The sequence below is a fragment of the Myotis daubentonii genome, chromosome 3, assembly GCF_963259705.1.
Source record: "Myotis daubentonii chromosome 3, mMyoDau2.1, whole genome shotgun sequence".
NCBI lineage: Eukaryota > Metazoa > Chordata > Mammalia > Chiroptera > Vespertilionidae > Myotis > Myotis daubentonii.
Window position 1 is genome coordinate 207,066,409 of NC_081842.1, and position 12,977 is coordinate 207,079,385.

A 12,977-nucleotide genomic window follows, 5' to 3' on the forward strand; every position below is an offset into this window, starting at 1 on the left:
TAAAAAAACAAAACAGAAAGCAATGGAAAGATATCCTTGGGTGAGGATTAAAAAAAAAAATTATTAAAACAATAGCAAATGCTATGAAGAATTCCTGGTGTAAAAAAACAAAAACAAAAACGCACAGAATTCCTGGTGTAGATGAGTTAATGCATTTAAAAGTTATTTTAAACTTACATCTAAGTGATGTTCAATTAGGGCTGGTTAGTGGGTTTTGTTCCAGCTATTTGCATTACTGTGTCTCCTACTGAGCTACAAGAATGCTGCAACTGTCTTCTGTATCCTCTGTGCCTAAACCGTGTCCATCATGTGTATTTGTTGAGTGAGTGATTGGTTATACCTTGTGACTCACTCCTTACAGCTTTAAGGAAATTATAAAGTAGTGGTGAAACGTGCAAAGATTTTTACTACAAAGGTAATAATTATTGTTTGTAATGTCACTAAAACGCTACCAGCTTAAATAGTCAACAGTATGGGAGTTGTCCAGTATAGTGTGGTACTTGTACATAGTCATTATAAATAATTTTAAAAGAATATTTAATGATCTGGAAAGATGATGATAATGTTTGTTAGAAAAATCTGCAGGTTTAAATATTAATAGTAATTACATCTGTGGGATTACTAATGAATTGTTCTCTCCTTTTATTTATTTTTAAAAATGTATTTTAGTGATTTTTTTTACAGAGAGGAAGGGATAGGGATAGAGAGTTAGAAACATTGATCAGCTGCCTCCTGCATACCCCCTACTGGGGATGTGCCCACAACCAAGGTCCATGCCCTTGACTAGAATCAAACCTGGAACCCTTCAGTCCACAGGCTGATGCTCTATCCACTGAGCCAAACTGGTCAAGGCTAGGCTTTATTTTTTAAAATTATTATTATTTTTTTATTGATTTCAGAAAGGAAGGGAGAGGTAGAGAGGGATAGAAATATCAGTGATGAGAGAATCATTGATTGGCTGTGTAGGCTTTGTTTATTTAAAGGAGACTAGGAACTTAATGCTTTTGAAGAAATCTGAGTGTAGAATCAGTATAGATTTTCAATGTTTTCTCTTATTTCCAGTTGTCTTGCCTATAACTATTTTGAAAGGCAGGTTTTCTTAATGACTTACCTCCATTTTTTTAAAAACATTTTTATTTTACATAAACAATAGATTTTACTTTTGCAGTCATCTTCCATTAGCTTGCGTAATTGATTTTTGTAACAAGTTGGAGAATTTGAACAGGATTTTGGTAAGTATATGACTCAGGCAAATTATCTGGGAAAGGCAAAGTTATAATACAGAGTAGTTTTGTAGCCCTCAGTGCCCAGGATGCCATAGCTTTTTCTCTGTCTTTGAGGGAATGGAGAACTAATATAGTGAGCTTATTTTATCATATAAGTCTTAATTTTTTTTTAAATCTTAGGTGACATATTTAGAATTCTATCAGATGCATAAAGAATTATATTCATTATTTAGGCTTAGGATACAAGAAAAAATATTGTTACTCCAAATTTTTTTCACTTTTCCTTTTCTAGGTGGGTCCTATGTGTATGAACTCAGTGCAGTTCTCATACACAGAGGAGTGAGTGCTTATTCTGGCCACTACATTGCCCACGTGAAAGATCCGCAGTCTGGTGAATGGTATAAATTTAATGATGAAGACATAGAAAAGATGGAGGGGAAGAAATTACAACTAGGGATTGAGGAAGATCTAGGTAAAACCTTTAAGTTGTGAGTGCCCTTTTAAAATACAAATATTTTTTTGCCGAAAATATCTGTGATAAATTATTATGGTTCAAGGTTGTTAATGGACTGTCAGGGATATTTGTATTTCTTAAATACAATCTCTGAACATCTTTTATTAGCAATGCCTAAATTAAAAAAAAAATTTTGCTCCAGAGGTGGTTTCTATAATGCCATGTTTGAAGGCAAATATTTCAATATTTTCAATTATCAGGTTAATTGGGAGAGAAGATGGTAAGTATTAAACTAAAAATGATGGCTAGTAGATTTAATATGTAGGATTTGTAGTCCTTTCCTCGGGGTCAGGAAATTTATTTTTGGCAATAATTACAGCAAGGGAACGTGGTGGCTCCAAGGATGGTACCTGCTCCTTCCTGTGGAGTATCTTATCCCACCCATGGAGTGGGGAGCAGCACCTCTGGGGAGGAAGCTTTTTGCCATTTTGTAGTGATGAGGTCTGCCTTAAAAAGTACTTCTTAAAATAGTGTCTTAGTATGGAGCTCTCATCCACTTAGGTTTCTTAGGCCAAAATACCCATTATTCCCTGAAGGAGTGCATGGGTCTTCCGGTAGGAGCCATCTTGGCTGAGGTTTTCATGACTTTCTTACCATATTTGCCATTTTGGGGTGAGGTTTGACCTGGGATCTAAATAAGGGAGAAGGAACGGGAATAAGCATGTGTCTCCGTGCCACTGTTCTTTTTAATGGATCAGAACCGCTTTTCCAAGGAATCAGGGAGGGGCATGGCAGTTGGCTGGCTTCGCTGGCTTTCAAGGGATGTGGGCAATCTTTCTGCAGATCTCCATGTGCTGACTATTCTTGTGGTTTAAAAATAGGAAATACTCTGTTACAAGAATAGTAGTATTTATAGACCAGGTAGAACATTTAGTGTTTCTACTGATTATTTTATTATTTTTGCTCATTAGAGTGCCTTGAGTGTGTGTGTGTGTGTGTGTGTGTGTGTGTGTGTGTGTGTGTGTGTTAATTTTATTTCTTTGGGCAATTGAATTAAGTCTGGATTTATTTTTATAATTTAAGACCAATATTAAAATAAAACTCGAGTAGTAGTACTTTTATTGTTCTAGGTATGTTCTCATGAAAAACAGTACTTAACATTTTCTGAGAATGGAATATGGCAGGCAAGGCAGTGGGGGGAGGGGTAGGAGACTTTTTTAAAGATTCAAACATCTATAGAGCCTGCTAAATTTGTGTTGCATTTTAATGTTTTAGATCCATGTAAAAGTTTCTTGGTCATATATTGTAGGAATTATTTTTAAGTCCACCCCACCCTCATGAAAGCTAAAACAAACTAGGCATTCTAATTTAATCATCTTTTGATTTCCCTACCTCAGCAGAACCTTCTAAGTCCCAGACACGTAAACCGAAGTGTGGCAAAGGAACTCACTGCTCTCGAAATGCATACATGTTGGTTTATAGACTTCAAACTCAAGAAAAGCCCAATACATCTGTTCAGGTACCAGGTAAGCAACTTACCAAGAGTGTGTAAGGCAAATATTTTAGAATACCATGCTGAAAGGTCAATGACAAGAACAGATTGTTTTTGTTATTAATATAGGTTGATTGCATATTGTAAACATTCATGAAAGTAGATATAATCATCACAAATTTGCTTTAAAGTAGTGAGTTTTTAAAATAAGGGAGCCTTTAACGGAACTATTCCATCGAACCTTCCTAACCCCCCCCCGCCCCCACCCCCCCGAAAAAAAAAAAGCAATTTCTAAAAATCCAGTAAGTAATCCAGGAGTATTTAAGGAGCAGTTTGGGCCTGGCTGGTGTGGCTCAGTGGTTGAGCGTTGACCTATGAACCTGGAGGCCATGGTTTGATTCCTGGTCAGAGCACATGCTTGGGTTGCTGGCTTGATCCCCAGTGTGGGGTGTGCAGGAAGCAGCAGATCAATGATTCTATCTCACCATTGATGTTTCTCTCTGTCCATCTTCCTTCCTCTCTGAAATCAATAAAAACACATTTTATAAAGAGCAACTGGTTTTATTTTAAGTATTTTCTAGATTTCAAAAAAGAAGAAAGAGTTGCTACTGTCCTGTTGCAGTCTTTCATTGCCATTTTATCTAATACTGTTCTGTGCTCTGCAGCACCGTGTGTGTGTGTGTGTGTGTGTGTGTGTGTGTGTGTGTGTGTGTGTGTTTTAATTTTTAGAAAATACGTTTGTTTGTTTTTTTGTGTTTTTTTTTTAATATATTTTATTGATTTTTTTACAGAGAGGAAGGGAGAGAGATAGAGAGTTAGAAACATCGACGAGAGAGAAACATCGATCAGCTGCCTCCTGTGCATCTCCTACCAGGGATGTGCCCGCAACCAAGGTACATGCCCTTGACCGGAATCAAACCTGGGACCTTTCAGTCCACAGGCCGACGCTCTATCCACTGAGCCAAACCGGTTTCGGCTAGAAAATACGTTTTTATTGCTTTTGGAGAGAGAGGAATGGAGAGAGAGAGAGAAGCATTGATAATCAGAGAATAGCATCGCTGTCCCCCAGATGAACCCCAACTGGGGATTGAACCAAAAACCTGGGTATGTGCCCTGGTGGAATTTGAACTGGCAACCTTTTGGTCCACAGGACGACACCCAACTGAGCCACACTGGCCAGGGCAGTAGCATGTATCTTGAAGTTGTGTTTCTGAGCCATTTGATAGTTCTAATTGGCTATAATGTCATGGATAGCCAGGTGGGGACTCGCACTCTAGTGTCTGTCTTCCGGTTTCACTTTTGCTTTCAGTTTGGGGGTCTCTGTCAGAAAAGGAGACCATAGTAGGAAGCTGCCACCAAAATATGAGCCAGCATGATATATTTGATATGATTTAGAGACCAGCATGGTTCAGTGTCTGAAAATAGGATAAAGTGGTTCTGTTTTTCCTTCTGTTTTGAATAGCCTTTCTCCAAGAGCTGGTAGATCGGGATAATTCCAAGTTTGAAGAGTGGTGTATTGAGATGGCCGAGATGCGTAAGCAAAGTGTGGACAAAGGCAAAGCAAAGCACGAAGAGGTTAAGGAGCTGTACCAAAGGTTACCTGCTGGAGCTGGTCTGTAAGACATTCTGGGACAGCACTGTTGCCATTGAGTGCCTTGTTTTATGTTCATAAATGTGTACGAACTAACTTTTCCCTTCCCTGTCTTAGAATTCACTAATGCCAGCCTTATAGACTATAAAATTGCCATGTAAACCAGCAATAACTTGATGTGTAGCATTTCATATAATTTTCATTATCATGTACCTTTAAAAACGGGAAGCTCTTAATTATAAGGTTTAGGTCTGCACTCTTCATATAAGACAAAGTAGATATTCCTATTTTGTGAGATAGTAACTTGTTCTTAAGGAAAAATTGGATTGGGTTACAATGGAGGCAGCTCAGCTGTTTGGTTTCCTTGTATATTTTGTACCCTCAAAGTATTTAACAGGCATTCTTTTATATGAGTACTATTTCTTAGGATTAATTTGAAATTTAATATCAAATATTATGTTAAGAATAGGAAAGCATTCTGCTGACCTTTAATTTCTTGAGAATTGTCATACATAATCCAGCTCATCCCTCTACTGTAAGTTTACCTAATGCCTCAAAAAGGAAACCTCAACTTTTTAAAGCTGGTATACCATTTGTAATAATATGTTGTCTTAGTCCTTTCATAGACATGAATTCCTCTAAACACAATTTCTACTTAAAGAAGAGGCAATTTAATCCTAATTTTAGAACATAAATACTCAAGCATAATTGTACTTTTGGGTTTTGTCTTTTTTATAATCTTAATTTTCCATTACTGTTACAACTTTAAACAAAAGATGAATATAAATGGCTAAATCTGGAGAAATACCTCTTAAAAGTTCTTTTTAAATCCTCATAGGAGGATATGTTCATTGATTTTAGAGAGAGGGGAAAGAAGAGAGAGGGAAACATGGATTGGTTGCCTCGCCTATAGGTCCTGACTGATGATCAAACCTGCAATGTAGGTATGTGCCCTGATCGGGAATTGAACCCGAAATCTTCAGTGTACTGGACAATGCTCCAACCCACTGAGCCACACCAGCCAGGGCTTAAAAGTTCTTTCTAAATGATTTGATTCTGAGCTTTCTTTGTAACCTATTACTGTCACTCTGTTCCAAGAGTTGGGATTGTCCTAAAGAATTAAACTGACCTTAATTTTCTTGGAAATGATTTGGAAATGAACATATGATTCAAAGTTGTAAGTTCAGTCATCGGAGCTCGGAACTGGGAATCAATTTTTTGAACTTTATTCTGTTTTCATAATTCATTGGACAAGAGAAAGGGATTTACGGAGACTGAAGGAAAATGCTCTTTGGAACCACCCTTTAAATCTGCATGGTCCAAAGATGTTATGTGTCAAGTCAGCACATGCTTGTGCTTCTCCTGGCTGTTTTCATTCCGTCTATAAGGACTGTGCTGTAATCATCTTAAATTATCTGTAGACTAAGTATTTTAAATAATTTTGATGACTCAATCTTTCTAGACTTCATGATGTTCCAAAAGAAAATACTTTGTTCAAAATCCAGGCATTAAAATATTATAACTTTGAACCCAAATGTGCATTTCCCTTTGTTAAATGTTTTAACATAGCTTTGCTGGGTTGTCACATGCTGAGATTTTATAGTGTATTATCTCCAGGTTGATCATTAAAGAAAGTGGCCATTTGGCGAATTGGCTTACCCATGCCTCTGGAAGGCAATGCTTAGGTAGTTTACGAATCACAGAAGTAGAGAACATCTTTGAGAACCTGCCAGGAGCCTCTCGGGCAGAAACATTTGTGGTGTAAAAAGCGGTCCCCACGCGGACTGTAACCTAACCATGAAGACGTATGCTAGACCTTGACTGTCGGGGAACCTCTGGGCAGAGATTGATCCAACTCTAATGTAGTGGGATGGAAAATGGAAAGAAAGCTCTGTGACCAGTCACAGCCTTCCATGGGTTTCCCAGCACACGGAAACTGGCGCCTGAAATCTGCACACCTGGGGAGTATGGAATTACACCAGAATCATAGGCCCAGTCTCCGCTCTGTTCCTTACGATAAACCACACGTGATTTTTCTAATCTTCATGTAGTGCACTGAACCCAAACAGGAAGAAGCTTCACTGGGAAGTTCACTCTGGTAGGGAATTGGAAAATGTTGTCTTGAACTAACTGCCGTTGAGTCTGTTGCTATTGTATGGGCCAGGGTAGAGTCACTCTGGGCTTTGGATCCAGCAGACACCCCCTGGCAAGGAATGCTTTTTGCTCTTTTAGTTTCCTTAGATTTCTTATAAAGGTAACGATTCTTATTTTTTCGCTTAGAAACAGCAGGTAATTGTCCTGCACGTACCCCTCCCCAGCTGTGGGGCAAACAGGACACCTGGTGAATCCTTGAATGTTGCTCTGTGTCGCAATCCTGTTTTCCCTCCTTTGACAGCCTTAAGATTACTAAATTTTAATTGATGTGACTATTTGGGGAAAGGTCAAACCTGCTAAGACTTTGATTTTCCTTTCTTAGAAAGGGATTTTGCTTTCTTAACTCTATCCCTGCCAAGTTAAACTTGATAAGTGGCAAATAACAATGAGAGGTATTTTAAATTTCATTAACCATATCATTATATGTTGTGAAATGCCATGGCCATGTTACCTCTACTAAATCTTAAGGTCTCCTCTTTAATATATTGTGTGAATGTATAATTAACTTTTCTGTATCTCTTTTCTTCCAAAAAGCTCAAAATGCTTCACATATCTTATCTTTTATATTCAACAACATCCCTGTGAGGTAGGTAGAAGGCAGGTATTATTACCTTCATTTTACAAATAAAAGACTTGAAGCATAGAGTTTAAGTGACTTGCTCAAGTTCAGTTTCTTGGCAGAACTTGGATTAGACCTTGGTCTCAGCCTGTAGTCACCTGCTCTTCCTCTGCAGCTGCGTCTGAGCTGATCAGTACAGTTTTAGCACAAACAAGACATTCAAAAATTCTGAATTTTGTTTTTGTAAACCTTGAAATGTTTTATACTAAACCTAAGATGGGAGTTAGTTTTCTAGATTTGTAACTCAAGAGAAGTATACAATTGCTCAAAATGGGCTTTGAGGTGAACTCTCCATCTCTCAGATCTCATCAGAAGTAGTACGTAATACAAATATATAAATTCAACCTCTGTATGTTTTCTTCTATGTTTTATGCTTGGACTCACTGGAGATTTTTGTAAGTAATCAAAGCTGGCCCTTTACCTTTAATTTTGGCTTGTAGGGAACTCGGGCACTCATTTTCCCAAATTAAAACTCATGTTGAGGTGTTTGGTTTTGTCTTAATTTTTACTACTTCAAATTGAAATTCAATTCTAGTGTATTTCATCCTGGAATTTGTTTAAAATCGCTTATTTTCTTGAAACAAATGTAATGAATAGATCATGCTATGGATTGGGTGGGGAAATCAGTTGCCTTTTCATCCATATGCCCATATTATCTTGGATGAAGAAAAGCTCAGTGGTTGAGACAGGCTCTTAAAGTGCGCTTATAACTGATGGGGTTAATCTCTGACTTGGAACTCAGTCGTGCTTTTTCAGATGTGTATTCTGTATTGAAGAAAAGGATTGGTGAGAAGGGTTTTATGGAATAAACAGTAGGGGATGAGGTTATGTGATTTGCGAGCCAGCATGGAGTGGCTTGTCAACAATCACGGTGTCCTGATCAAAGCTCTGCTGTGCTATCAAGCAAGACACTTCTCTCTGCGGATACCTCCTTTGTAGAATGTGGTTAATAATACCAGCCGATCTCCTAGGCACTGAGCAGACTCGCCCCCGTCACCCGCGGCCTCTCACACAGCTCCTTGAAACCAAGGGACGGGTAGGGAAGGACAGGGTAGTTAAATGGAGCTCTGTGTCATGCTTATCAAACATTTCCCCCTCAACAGTGATTCTTCTGATTCTAATTTTGGACAGAGTTTGCATTGTCATTTGAGAAAAATGAATGCATCACTTAGTTTAAAAGCTGTACAAATACATAGGCTCTCTCCCTTTCTTCCTCAGAGCCCTATGAGTTCGTCTCTCTCGAGTGGCTGCAGAAGTGGTTGGATGAGTCGACACCTACCAAGCCTATCGATAACCACGCCTGCCTTTGTTCCCATGACAAGCTGCATCCTGATAAAATATCGATCATGAAGAGAATATCTGAATATGCAGCTGACGTTTTCTACAGTAGATACGGAGGAGGACCGAGGCTAACTGGTAATTTCCGATGTCTTCTCTACTTCAAAAAGAGGGATGCTCTAGGTCCTCATCATGTGATCTTTATGATCATTGGGCCCAAACTAAGCCAGACCAAATGTTCCTTACACCGCAAGAAAGATTTGCTAAATAAAGTAGAAGTAGCGTTATACATGGTATAGTTTACAATGTTAGGAAACTGGTACTGCTCATTGTTTTTTTCTTTTCTTTTTTCAAAGCAGACAGAATAGGATACTTTTGAGAAAATCAATCTGGTAGTATTTTGTTGCTTTAGACATTACTCTTCAAAGTACTTGAGCCCTGGCTGAGTAGGTCATTTGGAGCATCACCTGATGCACCTAGGACAGTGGTCGGCAAACTGTGGCTCGGCAGACCGTGGCTCGTGAGCCACATGTGGGTCTTTGGCCCCTTGAGTGTGGCCCTTCCACAAAATACCAGCTCTTCCTCAACATACCGACTTATGCGCCACGAAGTTTCAATTGCACTGTACGTGCGTGCCCGCATTTGGTATTTTGTGGAAGAGCCACACTCAAGGGGCCAAAGAGCCGCATGTGGCTCGCGGGCCGCAGTTTGCTGACCACGGATCCTAGGTTATGGGTTTGATCCCTGGTCAGGGCACATATAAGAATCAACCAATGAATGCATATAATAAATGGAACAAGAAAATTGATGTTTCTGTCTCTAAAAAAAGGGTTGGTGAGAAGGGTTTTAAAGATTAGTAAATATATATATTTTTAAATCAAAATACTCGAAGCCTGGTCTAGTTGATTATAGATCTTATGCCTCCCTGCTACAGTGACTTTTAACAGTATGAGATCTGCAGATTGTTACTTAGCTTATGAATGGAATCTGTGTGATTCTACCCTGAATATAGAGCTGTATAAAAAACCACGTAGTACCCATAATCTATTTGGTTCTGGTTACCTCTCCTCATAACATTTCTTTTTAACTGGCAACACAGTCCCCCACCCCCTACCCAAGCTATAGATGAGTCAAATAAACGAAACCATCATCCTCTTTTTCCCCTAAAATAAGTGCTATTTTCTGATCATGTACCACTTACTGCATAAAAACTGGCACTTAACTATATGATCCAGGTCTTGTACACATCTGGAGTTTTCTAAATTTATGTTTTTGATTCACAATCAACAGCAATGGGATGATCTTCCAAAGAATCAAATTTCATATGATTCCTGGCACTGCGCTTTAAAGCAGGCCTTGCTTTTTGTTTTCCCTTTCGTGTTCTGTGCTTTGAAGTGTTCACATGAAGCTCTTAAACGATTAACATTACATTTATGGTTGTCAGATGCATTGACTCCCCACCCCACCATTATTTGATTAGGGGCTTGTGAAATTTGCATCTAAACCCTGTAAACTTTGCATTTCATGGTACAGATACTTTTTGACATATAGCATTTTATCTCTTCGAACAGTGTTACTATCTTGATATTAACATTACAAAATAATTTAGGATATATATCAATTTTTAAAAAATATATTTTTATTGATTTCAGAGAAGAAGGGAGAGGGAGAGAGATAGAAAAAAGATGGTAGAATATTTCACTACCATTAAAAATACCGATGTCATAAAGAAATGTAAACATTTTGGATAGAGTGGGTTAAATTCAGTATTTTAAAAATTGAAATCATCATCTACCTTCTAAACCTGCATCTTCTGCTGTAGCTTTTTTTTTTAATGTTTGGAAACCACTGCCTTTAAAAAAAATATTTTTATTGATTTCAGAGAAGAAGGGAGAGGGAGAGAGAGAAACATCAGTGATGAGAGAGAATCATTGGCTGCCTCCTGCATGCCCCCCCACTGGGGATCGAATCTGGGATCCTTGAGTACACAGGCTAACGTGCTCTATCCATTGAGCCAAACCAGCTAGGGTGATATATTTCAATTTGCTATGTTGTCAAAATTTGTGACTTTGGTTTAGAATTTTGTCTTTTGTGAAATGGTGAAAGCATTTTCCTAACAGGAAATCTGTATATGAATAAACTGTATTTTCTTTCATTCTCTCTGGCCCTAGTGAAAGCCCTGTGTAAGGAATGTGTAGTAGAACGCTGTCGTATGTTGCGTCTGAAGAACCAACTAAATGAAGATTATAAAACTGTTACTAATCTGCTAAAAACAACAATAAAGGGGTATGTTCCACCGTATATTGTTCATGATAAACTAAGAAAAAATAAGAAGTACTAACTAGGTAGCTGATTATTTTTAGATAAGAGGGAATTGGATTTTTTTGAAGAAAGAAGTGTGATGATCTGCATGGCAGAGGCAGATTAAATTTTGCAGTGATTGCCAGTGTGGTAAAGATATAGATAGCTGAGTCACACAGCCTTTGCAAGAGTATTCCATCATTAGAAAGATAGAAGCAGAGATGTGGACCTGGGGCTTGGTCAGACCAAGGCAGGGGTGTAAGCCTGTGTTCTGGCCTGGAATTACAGAAAGCCATGGTGGAACGTCCTGCCTGGTCTGGTGGTGGTCGCCTTAGATCCAGAAAATGAAATATGTGTGTTAACAAGTGGTACCTAGCAGAGCATCCTCGTCAGAAACCGTCAGCCCAATAAATTCAATTGAGAAAGAAAGAAAGAAAAGAACATCCAGGGTTCTTTGAGCCTCACTCCCTATAGTACCTGTGGATTCAGATACAATAGAGGCAGATGGCATTTATTATGCCTGGATTTGATTTAAGTTGTGTATTGCCCAAACAAAGATTAATCTCGTTCACCATTTTTAGTCATTCCACAAACAGCTTAAATGTGTGTTTATGTGTAGACGTGGATGTATGTATGTGAGTGCGTCTGTGTATACTTAGAGGCACAGCTGTATGTAATTGTGAATAGTAATCAAGTGAAAGAAAGCAGCCAGTTGATTGATGTGATCGGCATGAATGTAAATGAGGGTTAGGAGAAGCAGGGTAAGATTTAGGATGAGAACAGTACCTGCAGTTTAGTAGTAAGGAGTAAAAATGGCCTAAATGAAGAAGTGGGTTAGAGAAATTGTACATCACAGCAGACTTTGAATATTTGAGATTCATTTTAGGTGTGGCCTTTACAAGGAAAAAAAGGGAGGCGAGGATGTGAGGAAACGTGACATGCATGATTTCACCCTCTCTCTGTTCCTCAGCAGTGATGGCTTTTGGGTGGGAAAATCGTCCTTGCGCAGCTGGCGCCAGCTGGCTCTTGAACAGCTAGATGAGCAAGATGGTGACGCAGACCAAAGCAATGGAAAAATGAACGGCAACACCTTGAATAAAGGTACCTTCTAAAACCTGTGTCGATGGTTGGGAATTCTACCACCAAATTGTAAACATTTGTTTTTAGTAAAATTGGTTTTATCCCCATCCATGTAATTTTAAAGAAAATGTTTATTAAACCTAAACCTCTTAAAAAAATGCCTCATAACAAATGAAAAATGTTTCAGCTAATGCAATTGAGCAAGGGTCACAGGTTCAGCAGCTCAGAAAGGGAAGGCTGCTGCAAGTTGCAGAGTGTGCTGTGAGCTCGGCGTTTTGGTGGTGGGTTATCGGCCACACGTACAGGTTGCCTTCCTCAAGTAGAAGAGCTTGTGCTTCGCGTGAGAAGGCAGCTTTTGGACAGCTTTTTGCTTATAACGTTTTCTGAGCTTTTATTTATTTATTTTTTTTGAAGCTATGCTTTCAAATAGGAAATTATGTTAGTCTAAGTCAGTGGTCGGCAAACTCATTAGTCACCTGAGCCAAATATCAACAGTACAACGATTGAAATTTCTTTTGAGAGCCAAATTTTTTAAACTATATAGGTAGGTACATTGTTATTAACTTAATGAGGGTCCTCCTAAGCTGGCCTTTGCTAAAAACGTCCTCAATCTGATTGAGGTACGTTCGCTGAGGTCGACCCCTTCCAACTCTCCCATCCACACTCGTCTCGTATACTTGTTTCGTCTATCTCCTTTCGTTCATCCTCTCTATATGTCCAAACCATCTCAACATACCTTTCTCAATCCTCAACACTACATCTTCTTTCACTCCACAACATTC

General features: G+C 38.6%; 1 protein-coding gene across 6 annotated transcripts in view; it reads left to right on the forward strand.

Annotated features, from left to right (window-relative positions):
- USP48 (ubiquitin specific peptidase 48) overlaps positions 1–12,977 on the forward strand; it is a 67,338-nt gene that overhangs the window by 23,906 nt on the left and 30,455 nt on the right. For 2 of the 6 annotated variants that reach the window (XM_059690933.1, XM_059690939.1), the window contains 6 exons: positions 1,519–1,698; positions 3,078–3,206; positions 4,635–4,784; positions 8,755–8,952; positions 10,986–11,100; positions 12,086–12,216. In XM_059690933.1, coding sequence (XP_059546916.1) covers positions 1,519–1,698; positions 3,078–3,206; positions 4,635–4,784; positions 8,755–8,952; positions 10,986–11,100; positions 12,086–12,216 — 903 coding nt within the window. The remainder of the gene's footprint in view (positions 1–1,518; positions 1,699–3,077; positions 3,207–4,634; positions 4,785–8,754; positions 8,953–10,985; positions 11,101–12,085; positions 12,217–12,977) is intronic. The other 4 variants (XM_059690936.1, XM_059690937.1, XM_059690935.1 and 1 more) reach the window with 4 other exon arrangements.